Source organism: Elgaria multicarinata, chromosome 14 (assembly GCF_023053635.1).
Source record: "Elgaria multicarinata webbii isolate HBS135686 ecotype San Diego chromosome 14, rElgMul1.1.pri, whole genome shotgun sequence".
Lineage (NCBI taxonomy): Eukaryota > Metazoa > Chordata > Lepidosauria > Squamata > Anguidae > Elgaria > Elgaria multicarinata.
In genome coordinates, this window is record NC_086184.1 from 27,224,948 (window position 1) to 27,237,988 (window position 13,041).

Here is a 13,041-nt window from a genome sequence, read left to right on the forward strand (position 1 = left end):
ATTTATTTTTATTTTATTTTTTTTGCTCCTTGGTATAGTGGGGAAACATCTGCAGCTGCTGGAAATTAAGGAGCCGTAGATCACAGTGGAAGAATGTCACTCCGCTGCTTTTTCCAGTCGTTGCTGCTATCGCTCCCTTCATCCTGCACACTGCTCAGAGAGATATATGGCATTTTAATTAAGCCAAGGGAGGCTAATTAATGGTCTGTCTACGGGGGTTATTTATAGGAGAGTTCTGTAAGAAATGTCAATTCAATATGAATTGCTGCTGCTTTTTTAAATAGGGATTATGGCACCACCAATTTCAGCATTTTTTTTAAAAAAAGTAAGAGCAACGGAGGTACAGATTTGCAAGTGCAGGAGGCTGCCATCATGCCACTAAGTTGGCATCATTCTGCCACCAAACCCCACGGTATAGCTGGTGCGTGGTGATAGCAAAGCGCAGGCTTTCTGGTGGCCATTCGGCTCAACAGACCCACCCCCTTCTCCCCTAGCTTGTTCCAGCGACCAGTGGGAGGTCTCCTTCCACCTGGGAATTCCCCCTGGAGCAGTGCTGGAGTGGGGACAGATGGCGGAAGAGCTGGCCTCAGTTGGGCAGGAAAAGCCTAAGTAAGGCTTTTCTGCTGCGGATCTTCAGCACTTTGTCCAGTGGGTCATGTGACCCCTCTGGACCAATAGGAAGGGGTATTAGAGCCATAACCCTTTTGGGGGTGCAGAAATCCCCCCTAGATTGATATTTCCACCCGGATTGGTCCAACAGGGTCATATGACCCCTCTATGAATGCGACAGACCACCCTCGACCAATAGGAAGGGGTTTTAGAGCCCTAATCCTTTCAGGGGTGCAGAAATCCCCCCTAGATTGACATTTCCAACTGAATTGGTCCATCAGGGTCATATGACCCCTCTAGGAATGTGCCAGGCCACCCTGGACCAATAGAAAGGGCACCTTGGACCAATCCGGTTGGAAATATCAATCTAGGGGGGATTTCTGCACCCCTGAAAGGGTTAGGGGTCTAAAAACCCTTCCTGTTGATCAAGGGTGGTCTGGCGTATTCATAGAGGGGTCAGATGATCCTGTTGGGTCATGTGATCCCATCAGGTGACCTCTCTTTCCAGCGGCAGGACTTCCAGCTAGGGCGGGACTTCTGGTACTAAAGGGGGTGGAGTACCTGTCACTTTGAAAGTGGGCGTGGTTTAAGAGTTTGATGGCACAGATCAAACAAGTAGCACATCCAGTTTATAAATTGGCCTCGTTCCTGATTGGCTCTGGCTCAGCTTATAAGTGGTATTGTAGCCTGCTTTCATTTGTGACTGAAGGTGGCATTTTATACGAAAATGTTTCACGTTGTAAAATGTGTGTGTTGTGTGTATATGTGTGCTTAAACACTTTTAAAGCTATAAAATTTCAAATTTTAGAACTTGTAAAATGTTGAATCTATAAAAATTTATAAACTGGATATGCTACTTATGGCTGTTCATTTCATTTTGGAGCATTGTATCATGAGCATTGCATGGCCTGTGTATAGGCTGATTTCCTGTATTGGTCTTTTATGGTTTTACGACTTGTGTTTCTCTCACTTTGAAAACTTTCGATGGCTAAGTGGTTTATAAATGCTTGTAGATACAACAAATAAATAAACAAGGAGGTGACAGCAGCATGTGTGTGGGCTGCTCCCTGGGATAGGGAGATGATCACACAGAGTTCCTGATCGAGTGCAGGAATTTGCATATGTACAATGACATGCGTGTCCACTCCCTGCCTAGACCTTTAGGATATGGGGGGGGGGTCTCCTCCCTCCTCCATATGTTCAATGAATACACAGAGGGCATCTGTGACTGGTACCATTCTCATTAGGGATGGCCGAATAGCCACTAGGCACGGCCATGTTCAAGATGGCCAGGATTCTCCAAACACCATCTCGCTGCTCATCTTGTGCCTGATTCCCATTCTGGTTAGTCACTGCTGCTTGCTCTGTGTGAATAGAAAACATGTGCAAATTGAGCAGTGCTCGAATGGGAGATTTGAGCAAATGGCTATTTATGAAGCTCTCCCCTAATCTGTGCAACTGTTACCCTCGTTTGGGCAACTTTCTTCCATAGACTAAACTGGGGCTTTCCTGTAGCTATGGAGGAAATTTGTGCAAATTGAGAACGAGATGAACACAAGCATGCATTCGGCAATTCGCAAATCCTTTTGGCGGACACATGCTCACGTTCATGTTTCGAGCTTCAAACCAAGCATACTTGAATGTTTTGCGAGCAAAAACAACATCCTCATATTTCCTTAGTACTGATCCAATCCCCCATCTCAGTCGCCCCCAATAGCAAGCTTGATTTCCTCAGAAGGGGCAACCACACTTGCAATTCTGCATGCGACTCCCTCAGTAATAATCAGAAAATCGAGATACAAAGTCACATTGAACAAAGACACACACACACATACCTGGATGTATTTTTTGGGGCATTTGTCAGGTGTGTTCCCCTGTGCTTGCTACTAGCATCCAATTCTGGATAATGAGCAGAAAGGGCCTTGTAAATTAACCCTTTCTATGGTCCGAAAGGAAATTTGCCATCCTACTAAGAGTATTTCTTCAAGCACATGCAGGACAGCCTCTGCTGGGGATGTTCTAGCACTAAGTTTCCTGCAGGGAATTGGGCCAGATGGCCTCCAACTCTATGACCCTTACTATTTTCACCTAGTAAGCAATGCAGCATTTTCACTACTATTGTTTCATTACTAGTTGTGAATGCAGACAGTGAGATTTTTCCTGGTCAGCCAGTAGTACACTGAGTAGTAACAAGATATCAAATTGTACAGAAATATGTCAGGCATTCTGTCATAGCAAACTTCAAAGCAAAGTCGAGCTTGAAACAATCTCCTTTGTTGTTTCCCCCCCCCCCCTCCATCCTCGTCTTCCCTGAATCCTGCAATATCCTTGATATCCAGATTATTTTGCTGACCACATGGGAGATTATGAAGATGTTTTGGCTTCGCTGGAAACACTCAACCTCTCCATTCTGAAGGCCATGGGTTACACCAAGCAGGTGAGTTCTTACTGTAGAGCTGATATATCTAAATGCAACTGCCAAAGGACTGGACAGCGCTGTATTCTTGGTAGATGTCACTCCTTTACTATATCAGATTCACCAGCTGCTGGCCCATTCCTGGGTTCAACTCAAACTGCTGTCTGATTGCTTTGGAATAGCTTGGGAACAGAATACTTAAAGAATGGTCTCCTCCCATACAATCTTGCCTGCCCTGTTTGAGTCCCTCCCACCATCTGAGGTACAGCTGGCAGAAACATGGGTATAGGAAGGGCATTCTCTATTGAGGATTGCCAGGTTATGGAATTCCCTGCCCCAGGGAAAGCAATCTAGTATTGTCCCTTGATAGGTTTCTATGCCTGCTGGTGGTTTTATTATTTTTCCAGCATGTCTACGTCCTGACTATCTGCTGAATTATTATTCTTGTTCTTTCTCTATTGTTGGGTTTATATCTGTTATTTTTTTTAATCATTTATTTTCAAAATTGTCCAAGTTTGTCAATTTGGGCATCTTGAATAAAAGATGGAAAGACCAGGTATAAATGTGTCAAATAAATCAAAGTTTTATTAATTTTCTCTTCAATGGACAGTTCTGGAGTTTGTTGGGGTACTCAAGTGTGTTGTATTTATAATTAATCTTGTTGGTTGAAATAGAATGAAAATCCTCTGAGGAATAATTCTTCTGTAGATTTATCTCTAATATTGAAGGAGAAATGTTGGTCATCAATTCAATACATGTTTTGTTTGAATACCTTGTTGTTGTTGTTCTTTAAGTAGAATGTGTCAAAGATTATTTAGTTATGAAACATTACTATTGCTTTGCTCTATATTAGTAGATCTCTGTACACCCAACCTTTGGCTAATATTGAATGTGTTGCATTTAGGAACAAAAAGAACCAAGATGAATATGGTTAATGCTGCAATCCTGTACACACTTGCCTAGGTGTGAACCCCATTCAGTATAGTGGGTCTTGTTTCTGAGTAGACATGTATAGAGTTATACTATTAAGAGTACCGAATCAGAAATATCCTCCATGCCTAAGACTTGTTCTGCACAATGAGCTGCCCTGATGTTTTCCAGCAACAAGCCATAAGCCTTTAGGATTCATGGTATCCTGGCATAATGAGGACTTTTGAACTCAACTTGAGATCCTCCAGATCTTTTGGCCTATAACTCCCATCAGTCTAACCAGCATTGTCAATGATGGGGAATAATGGGATTTGTAGGCTAAAATGTCTGAAAGGTCACATGTTGCCCACCCCTACTTTAAACCATAAGAACATAATAACGTAAAAAGAGCCATGCTGGATCAAACCAAGGGTCTATCTAGTTCAGCGTTCTGTTCATACAATGGTCAACCAGCTGTCAACCAGAAACCCACAAGCAGGACATGGGTGCAACAACACCCTCCCACCCATGTCCCCTAACAACTGGTATAGGCTTACTTCCTCTGATACTGGAGTTAGCACATAGCCATCAGGATTAATATCCATTGATAGCATTCTTCTCCATGAATTTGTCCAAATTCTATTTAAAACCATCCAAATTTGTGTCCCCCACTTCATCTTCTGGAAGTGAATTCTGCAATTTAACTATGAACTCCACAAAGAAGCCATTCCTTTTATCTGCCCTGAATCTCCCACCAATCAGCTTCATGGGTTGACCTCATTGGGTTATAGTATTATGAGAGAGGGGAAAATGTCTCATAATATCCATATTCTCCACACCGTGCATAATTTTGTATACCTCGACAAATGTAAGAAAAAACTGGCATTCAGAACCTATATATGTGGGAACATCTTATACCTGAAGGCAGACACAAGCACTTCGAACAGTGTATATCATTCTGAGCTTTATGAAGGAATCAAATCACCTTGATGGTTGGTGAACAGTTTGTCTATCACCTTTTAAAAAGCTCTGGGTGACCAGATGAAAAAGCAGGACAAAACTCTTTCTTTGATAGTTCGGCAGAAAATGGAATCTAGTCAGTTGCAGTCTATGGGGAAAAGAGTCACCTGTTGAATTCCTTCTGTTAAATGTATAGAAACCTTACAGTCACTTCATGTCTGATCACCCTGGAAAATTCCCTCATCTCAGACTTGTAGTAAATTTATTCCAAATTGGTGAGACCCAGGACTACTCTACACCAAGCAGGATAGAGCACTATGAAAGCAGTATATGGTCTGTGTCATGGGTCCCAACAGTTGTCAGTGCACTTCAATACCACTATAAAGCAGTTGTGTGGCTCCTGCCTTTTATATTATTATTATTATTTTTATTATTATTATTATTATTTATTTATATAGCACCATCAATGTACATGGTGCTGTAAAGAGTAAAACAGTAAATAGCAAGACCCTGCCGCATAGGCTTACAATCTAATAAAATCATAGTAGAACAATAAGGAGGGGAAGAGAATGCAAACAGGCACAGGGTAGGGTAAGCAGGCACAGGGTAGGGTAAAACTAACAGTATAAAGTCCGAACAACATCAAGTTTTAAAAGCTTTAGGAAAAAGAAAAGTTTTTAGCTGAACTTTAAAAGCTGTGATTGAACTTGTATATACCATAGGTTCATAGAATAGTAGAGTTGGAAGGGGCCTGTAAAGCCATTGGGTCCAACCCCCTGCTCGATGCAGGAATCCACCCTAAAGCATACCTGACAGATGGTTGTCCAGCTGCCTCTTCAAGGCCTCTAGTGTGGGAGAGCCCACAACCTCCTGAAGTAACTGATTCCATTGTCGTACCGCTCTAACAGTCAGGAAGTTTTCCTGATGTTCAGCTGGAATCTGACTTCCTGTAACTTGAGCCAATTATTCCATGTCCTGCACTCTGGGATGATTGAGAAGAGATCCTGGCTCTCCTCTGTGTGACAACCTTTCAAGCATTTGAAGTGTGCTATCCTGTCTCCCCTCAATCTTCCACTTTCATAGTGCAATATCCTACCTGGTGTAGATGTGGCCCTTATTTCCTTCCCATTTTTGAAAAGTGTTATTGGTTAGTTCACTACATCGGACACTGCAGAGCAGCTTCCCCCAACCTGATGCCCTCCACGTCTGTTTGACTATAACTCCTAACAATCCTGACCATTAGCCGTGCTGGCTGGAAATTATGGGTGTTGTTCTCCAACACATCTGAAGGGTATCACATTGGGGGAAGAGAGCCATAATGAGATTGAGGCTGCCATTTCCCTGGCAGAAAGGCCCATTGGGTTGAATGAGATGTATATCTGGGCAGTTTGTGCTGTGAACATATCATTCCAGGTGCTGAATGGTTGGGTTTATTTAAGTTTCTAAAAATCAGAATTCTTTTTTTCAATGGTTCAAGAAAATGTTCTCATTAAATAATGTATTGTGGAATACCAACTCTTGGATTTCATTTTTGCTGCTGATATATACAAATAATGAACCCTTTGGATCATGAATTTAGACAACGGTTATAATCGAAACCAGTACAGCAATCATGGACTTTAAAATTGGACAGAACGCACCATCAATTTAAATATTAAACAGAGAGAGAGAAGAGTAGAAGTTTCCGGTCTTGGATCAGGCTACAGAAGGACTTAGGGCGTTACTAGACGAGGCCTTAGCGCGCCTTCTGTCCCGGCTTCCCTGCTGTGCGTCCAGATGACGCACAGGGGAATCCGCAGACAGGCCGCGCTGAGGCCTGGTCTTACCCGCCATAAGCGAAGTCGCTTATGGCGCGCCTTTTCCCCAGCTCCGGCCTCAGGCCGGAGCTGGGGAAAGTGTGGAGAGTTCCGCGGCTTTTCGCGGCTCCTCGCTTACTCGCGAGGAGCCGCGAAAAGCCACGGACCTGGCACGATGCGCTGTGCCCATCGTGCCAGGAGGTGGGTGATCCGGGGGGGGGGGGGAAGATGGCAGAGGGCGACGAAGGAGATGTTGGGGGGGGCGGAGGGCGACGAAGGAGATGTTGGGGGGGGCGGAGGGCGACGAAGGAGATGGTGGGGGGGGGCGGAGGGCGACGAAGGAGATGTTGGGGGGGGCGGAGGGCGACGAAGGAGATGGTGGGGGGGGCGGAGGGCGACGAAGGAGACGGCGAGGGGGGCGGATGGGGGGGATTAAATTAAAAAAAAACCCTTACCTTCTCCGGCGGCTTCGGGCCCCACATGGCCCCTTTAAAAAAAAAAAAACATGGCCGACGCTGCAGGGCTTCCGTCGTCCCTGCGGGTCGGCCGTCTAGGAGGCTGGGCGGCGCGCGTTAAAGTTTGCACGCCGTCGCCCCGCCTCCCTGCCGGCTTATCCCGGCAGGTCTAGCAAGGCCCTTAGTCTTCAATCGTGAAAGTAGATGACAGGTGCAATAGACCTTTGATTACACATTGCACAGAGGCAGGCAGGCAAAGAGAATTAATGGTGGCTCTCCTGTTGAAAATAGGGCTGTGCTCCACTCCAATTCGGATCATGAATCCAGAGTGGAGCAACCCGATCCGCCTCCGCCAAAGGAGGATCTGGATTGGGTCAGGGGAGCTGCGGATCGAGACGAAGCGGTTCGCCTCCATCCGGAGTGCCGAATGCAGGTAAGGGGGGAGGAGGCTCACCTGGCTCCGCTGCTGCTGCCGCAGTCCATGCAGCGCCGGCGGCAGAGCCAGGTAAGGGAGCAGAGGGGCTTACCTGTGTCCATCGCAGTCCGGTGCAGGCTTTAACTGAGGCCCAGGCCTCAATTGAAGCCTGCGCCAGACCGTGATGGAGGCAGGTAAGTGGGGGTGGAGGGGGGCTTACCTGGCTCCGCGGCCGCTGCTGCAGTCCATGCGGCAATGGTGGTGGAGCCAGGTAAGGGGGGCTTACCTGGCTCCGGTTTGAGGCTTGGCCCTCAGCTGAAGCCGGTGCTGGACCGCAACGGAGGCAGGTAAGTGGTGGGGGGAGGGGGATTACCTGGCTCCACCACCGCTGCAGTCCGTGCGGTGACAGTGGCAGAGCCAGGTAATGGGGGAGGGGGAGGTGGCTTACTCAGCCCCCATTTTGCCCCCCCTTCCCACTTACCTGCCTCCACCGTCCGCCGCGGAGGCAAGTAAGTAGGGAAGGGGGAGGCAAAATCTCAATCCGCCCCTCCTGATCTCGCTCCGTGGAGCAGAGTGTGGGAGGGTCGGATAGACCCGAAGCGGATCGGCCCGATCTGAAAGTTGCAGATCGGGCCATGAAGCAGCCCTAGTTGAAAATACAAAATCAAGCCAGGCTATGAATCTGCATAAGGCACTAATTTGAACACATTGGTTGCTTGTAAGGCAGAGACAATTATACTTCAGATTTATTGGTCAACCGACCATAACACACACACACACACAAAAACCACCAGAGAGTGGTACAGCTTAGTTTGCCACCATTAAAAACTGGTTGTTAATAGCAACATTCAGAAACCTAGCAATGATTAACGTGACCTTGGAGCTTAGAGCCAGTGAACAGAAAGTGAGTGGAAATCCATCAGTGTCCAGGAAATAAGTCTAAAAGAAGATGCAGCAATTGCTCCATAGTTCCTTTCTAGAAACGACAGTAGAATAGCACGTGAGAAATACGGCTCTTTGGACAACATGCTAAGCCATGGTTAGGCCGATAACTCTTTTGCAGCAAGTGGTTAGTGAGCGTATTTAAACCGTGGTTATGTAACTACCATGGTTAGGAATGGTTCATATGACACCCTAAGCCATAATGATTAGCTCAAAATGCTTAACCACCATGGCTTAGTGTGTCATCTGAACAAGGTCATAGTCTCAATGGCCCCGTTCAGAAGACACCTTAAACCACGGCTTTAACCATGGTGGTTAAGCAAGAAAGCCAGGCCATGTTCAGAAGACACCTTAAACCATGGCTTTAACCATGGTGGTTAAGCAAGAAAGCCAGGCCATGTTCAGAAGACACCTTAAACCATGGCTTTAACCATGGTGGTTAAGCCAGAAAGCCAGGCCATGTTCAGAAGACACCTTAAACCATGGCTTTAACCACCCTGAATAGGCTTTTTACTTTATTCACCATGGTTAAAACCATGGTTTAAGGTGTCTTCTGAATGGGGCCAGTATAAAAAAGGCAAAAACTGTCCTAGATTAAGAATCTTTAGCCACTTTCTAAAAAACAAACCAAAAAACCCTCTGTTCAGAACTGTGCAGATTAATTTTCATTAAAGTTTGTGCAATGTGTCCCCCTCCCCTCCGTCCTCTTTGTGGTCTCTCTCCTTCTTGAAGAAATAAATTGCTTTTCGTTTCAAAGGAAAACTTTGATATGCCTTTGACTTCAGCTGTGCTTCTTTCTATGCGACTGCTGCCTTGTGCATTGCTAAATAGCCTAAACTAGCCCATTAGAGAGCAAATCCTCTCTAGACACTACTTGTGGTGAATTCCCCCCCTCCAGTTTTTTTTTTACTTTTAAAGCAAACACAGGTGCAATGTTCTAAAAATGGCATCTATTGGGTTCTTCATTTTATTAAAATCCTCACTACAGACCCGTTGAACTTGTGAAGTGCTTGTATAACCATTTTTTAATTGGTGTTTATACTCCATGTCTTGAAAAGAACGCTGATAGTTTGTTGCTTATAAGGAGACATGTGGCAATTATTTTCTGTGGGGGAAGCTCATAAACTATCCTTGGTAATTAGGCACTGGAGTATATACAAGCTAAACAAAGTGTGGGACTGTAATTGCTTTCTGATTTAGTGAGATCTGCTGTTGTTGAATCACAAAGGTAGGTAAAACCAAAAAGTTTTGGAAAACGTAAAAAATAGTTACTTGCCATGGGAGGATCTACACTACAGCCCCATTCGTATGTGAGGCAGTGCTGTGCCTGCATTTTTGCAAAATGCATTCATTGCCGTGGAAGCGCATGCTAATGAATACAGCGCAGTCTCCATATTTATGACATGATTGAGCGACAGACACAAATGCAATTGCGGGAGAAATAGCACGACACCAGCCTCAGTACATTACTGCAATCAGTTTCTTCTTCTTTTTCACTCTGCAGACTGCATGCGCACCTCCAAAAGTGCACAGCAACAGAAGTTTAAAAATAAATTGGGTGGTAATTCACAACTCCACGCCCCCATACATTTGCAGTCACTGCAAAATAAACAAACATAAATCACAGGGGAGGAGAATGATAGGAGGGGGAGAAGGGCAGGACCGGAGTAAGGCCAGCTGATGCCCGAAGCACTAGGGCTGTGCTCCGCTTCGCCTCGGTTCGTAGAAGCGATAGCGGAGCGGCCTGATTCGCCTGGCCCTCAGTTGAAGCCGGCGCCAGACCACAATGGAGGCAGGTAAGTGTTGGGGGGAGGGGGGCCTTACCTGGCTCCACCGCCACAGTCCATGTGACGGCAGACGGTGGAGCCAGGTAAGGGGGAGGGGGACTTATTCGCCCCCCATTTTGTCCTCCCTTCCCCACTTACCTGCTGTCCACTGTGGAGGCAAGTAAGTGGGGAAGGGGGGGAAAATGGCAGCCGAATCATGATCCGACCCTTCGGATCTCACTCCGGGATCCGATCCGATCCGGAGCGGGTCAGGGGAAGGTTGTATCGGTGCGAACCAGTTCAGGCCCGATCTGAAAGTTCTGGATCACGCCTCGAAGCGGTTCGGGGGGCTGGTGCACAGCCCAATAATGGTGCCCCCTTGACCCTTCCATTGCTGAGCTGGCAAGACATTAAAACTGAAGGTGAAATAAGTCATTAAACACTACGTTTTCTTCAAGGCCATCCCCATGCCAGAACACACAACTATATTAAATATAAGCAGTTTTATTTTATGTTATATTTAACACTAAATAGCAGCAAGCAATATAAGCCAATTGCTTACTCTCCTTTATTCCTCATATTGAGGCAGTAGCTAAATCCTGTCGTTTTCCCTGTATAATATTGCCAGGATTCGATCATTTTTGTCTGCCTCTTCTGCCAAGACTCTTGTTCATGCATTGGTTATTTCTCGGTTGGACTACTGCAACCTTCTTCTCACTGGCCTTCCTTCTTCTCACATCAGTTCATTGGTTTCTGTTCACCACTCTGCTGCTAAGATCATCTTCTTGGCTCGCCGCTCTGACCATGTTACTCCACTGCTGAAATCTCTTCATTGGCTTCCAATTCACTCCAGAATCCAATATAAACTTCTCCTGTTGACCTACAAAGCTTTTCACTGTCTAGCTCCTTCCTATCTTTTCTCTCTCATCTCACACTATTGCCCCGCTCGTGCTCTTCGCTCCTCTAATGCCATGTTTCTCACCTGCCAAAGGGTCTCTACTTCCCTTGCTCGGCTTCGTCCATTTTCTTCTGCTGCCCCTTACGCCTGGAACGCTCTTCCAGAACATTTGAGAACTACAAGTTCAATCGCAGCTTTTAAAACTCAGCTAAAAACTTTCCTTTTTTCTAAAGCTTTTAAAACTTGATTTTGTTCTGACTTTTATACTGTTAGTTTTACTCTACCCTGTGCCTGTTTGGTGCATTCTCTTCCCCTTCTTATTGTTTTATTATGATTTTATTAGAATGTAAGCCTATGCAGCAGGGTCTTGCTATTTTATTGTTTTACTCTGTACAGCACCATGTACATTGATGGTGCCATATAAATAAATAAATAAATAAATAAATAAATAATAAAAATACAAATTTTCATCATTGTTTTATGCATTTTTAATAAAACTGTTATAAGGGGGAAATGCAAATGCAACAATTTATTGAAAACAATTTTTAATTTGGAATTTCTTAAAATTTGAAGGCTACAGGTATAGTACTGGTACGCTGTGGTGCCCCCCTTGGTGCCCTAAGCTTATATTACTTAAAATCCAGTACCTGCCCAGCCGGGGCAGCTTGGGTGGGGAAACGGCCATTGCGGGTGGGGAGGAGGAGAATAAGGCACCTCATGAGTCAGTACACGTGTGCCATGTGAGGCAAGAATGGGGCAGAGCCTATAAAAGACAGCCTTGCCATGTATCGGCCTCTTTTGATTTCCGGCTCCCTCCCTCCCTCCATCTAGTATGGGATTTAGCCAGTTGCTCCCTTTGGAGGGAGGGCTGAGTAGGAATTTTTGCCTTTTTCTTTAGAATTTGAACAAGGCAGTATCCACACCAGGTGGTTTCCTCTTCCAGGTTTTATTTAGAGGAAGAAGCAAAATAAAATATTAACAGGAGAGGAAAACATGGAAAGGATCAGGCAGAATTTGAGTATGTAGGACTCCTCGGCTACTGGGAACCCTACTGCAGTAACTGATGTGCTCCATAGCTGGTCAGTCACGGAGCATGACATGATGATTGGCAACAAAGAGGTTCACCTTTATGACCTCCTTTGGGGCGTTTTATATTGTATTTCTCTCATAGGTTCCAATACATTTTGCCAACCCATGCTTATACCATTAATTAACTTTCAACTACATCTGTGATTTGGCTACATTCTTACAGACCTGGCAGACTATCTATTGGCATACATAGTTTCAAGGTTATATACATTTATCATGAGTGATCAGATGTTGTGTTCAACTGGTATCCCTGATTAGTTATTACACTTAGCATGAACATCCTCCCTAAACTCTCCCCTTAAGAACATAAGAACATAAGGAGCACCATGCTGGTTCAGACCAAGGGTCCATCTAGTCCAGCACTCTGTTCACACAGTGCCCAACCCGCTGTTGTCCAACCTTACAACTCCCAGTATTCCCCAGACAGCATAGACCTGTGTCCTTAGTCACATGATTCTGACAGGCTTTTGGGTGGTTAACACAGCACAGGGCTGGCCCAAGACATTTTGGTGCCTGGGGCTAAACAGCAATTGCTTTCCCTACCTCATGTAAAGTTGTGTAGTACTCACAGCCAATATCTGAGGCAGAGAATCCCATAAGCCCCTCTAACCTTCCCTGGTAATGAAAATACAAGAAGAACATAAGAAGAGCCATGCTGGATCAGACCAAGGGTCCATCTAGTCCAGCACTCTGTTCACACAGTGGCCAACCAGCAACAGCACCCTTCCACCCATGTTCCCCAGCAACTGGTGCACACAGAAGGAGAAGATCATCCCTTAGTCCAGG

The 13,041-nt window shown here is 45.4% G+C and overlaps 1 protein-coding gene across 2 annotated transcripts in view; it reads left to right on the forward strand.

Annotated features, from left to right (window-relative positions):
* The window catches only part of NECAB2 (N-terminal EF-hand calcium binding protein 2), a 204,542-nt gene that overhangs the window by 91,017 nt on the left and 100,484 nt on the right, over nucleotides 1-13,041 (forward strand). For both annotated transcript variants that reach the window (XM_063141548.1, XM_063141549.1), the window contains exon 3: nucleotides 2,949-3,046. In XM_063141548.1, the coding sequence (XP_062997618.1) occupies nucleotides 2,949-3,046 (98 nt within the window). The remainder of the gene's footprint in view (nucleotides 1-2,948; nucleotides 3,047-13,041) is intronic.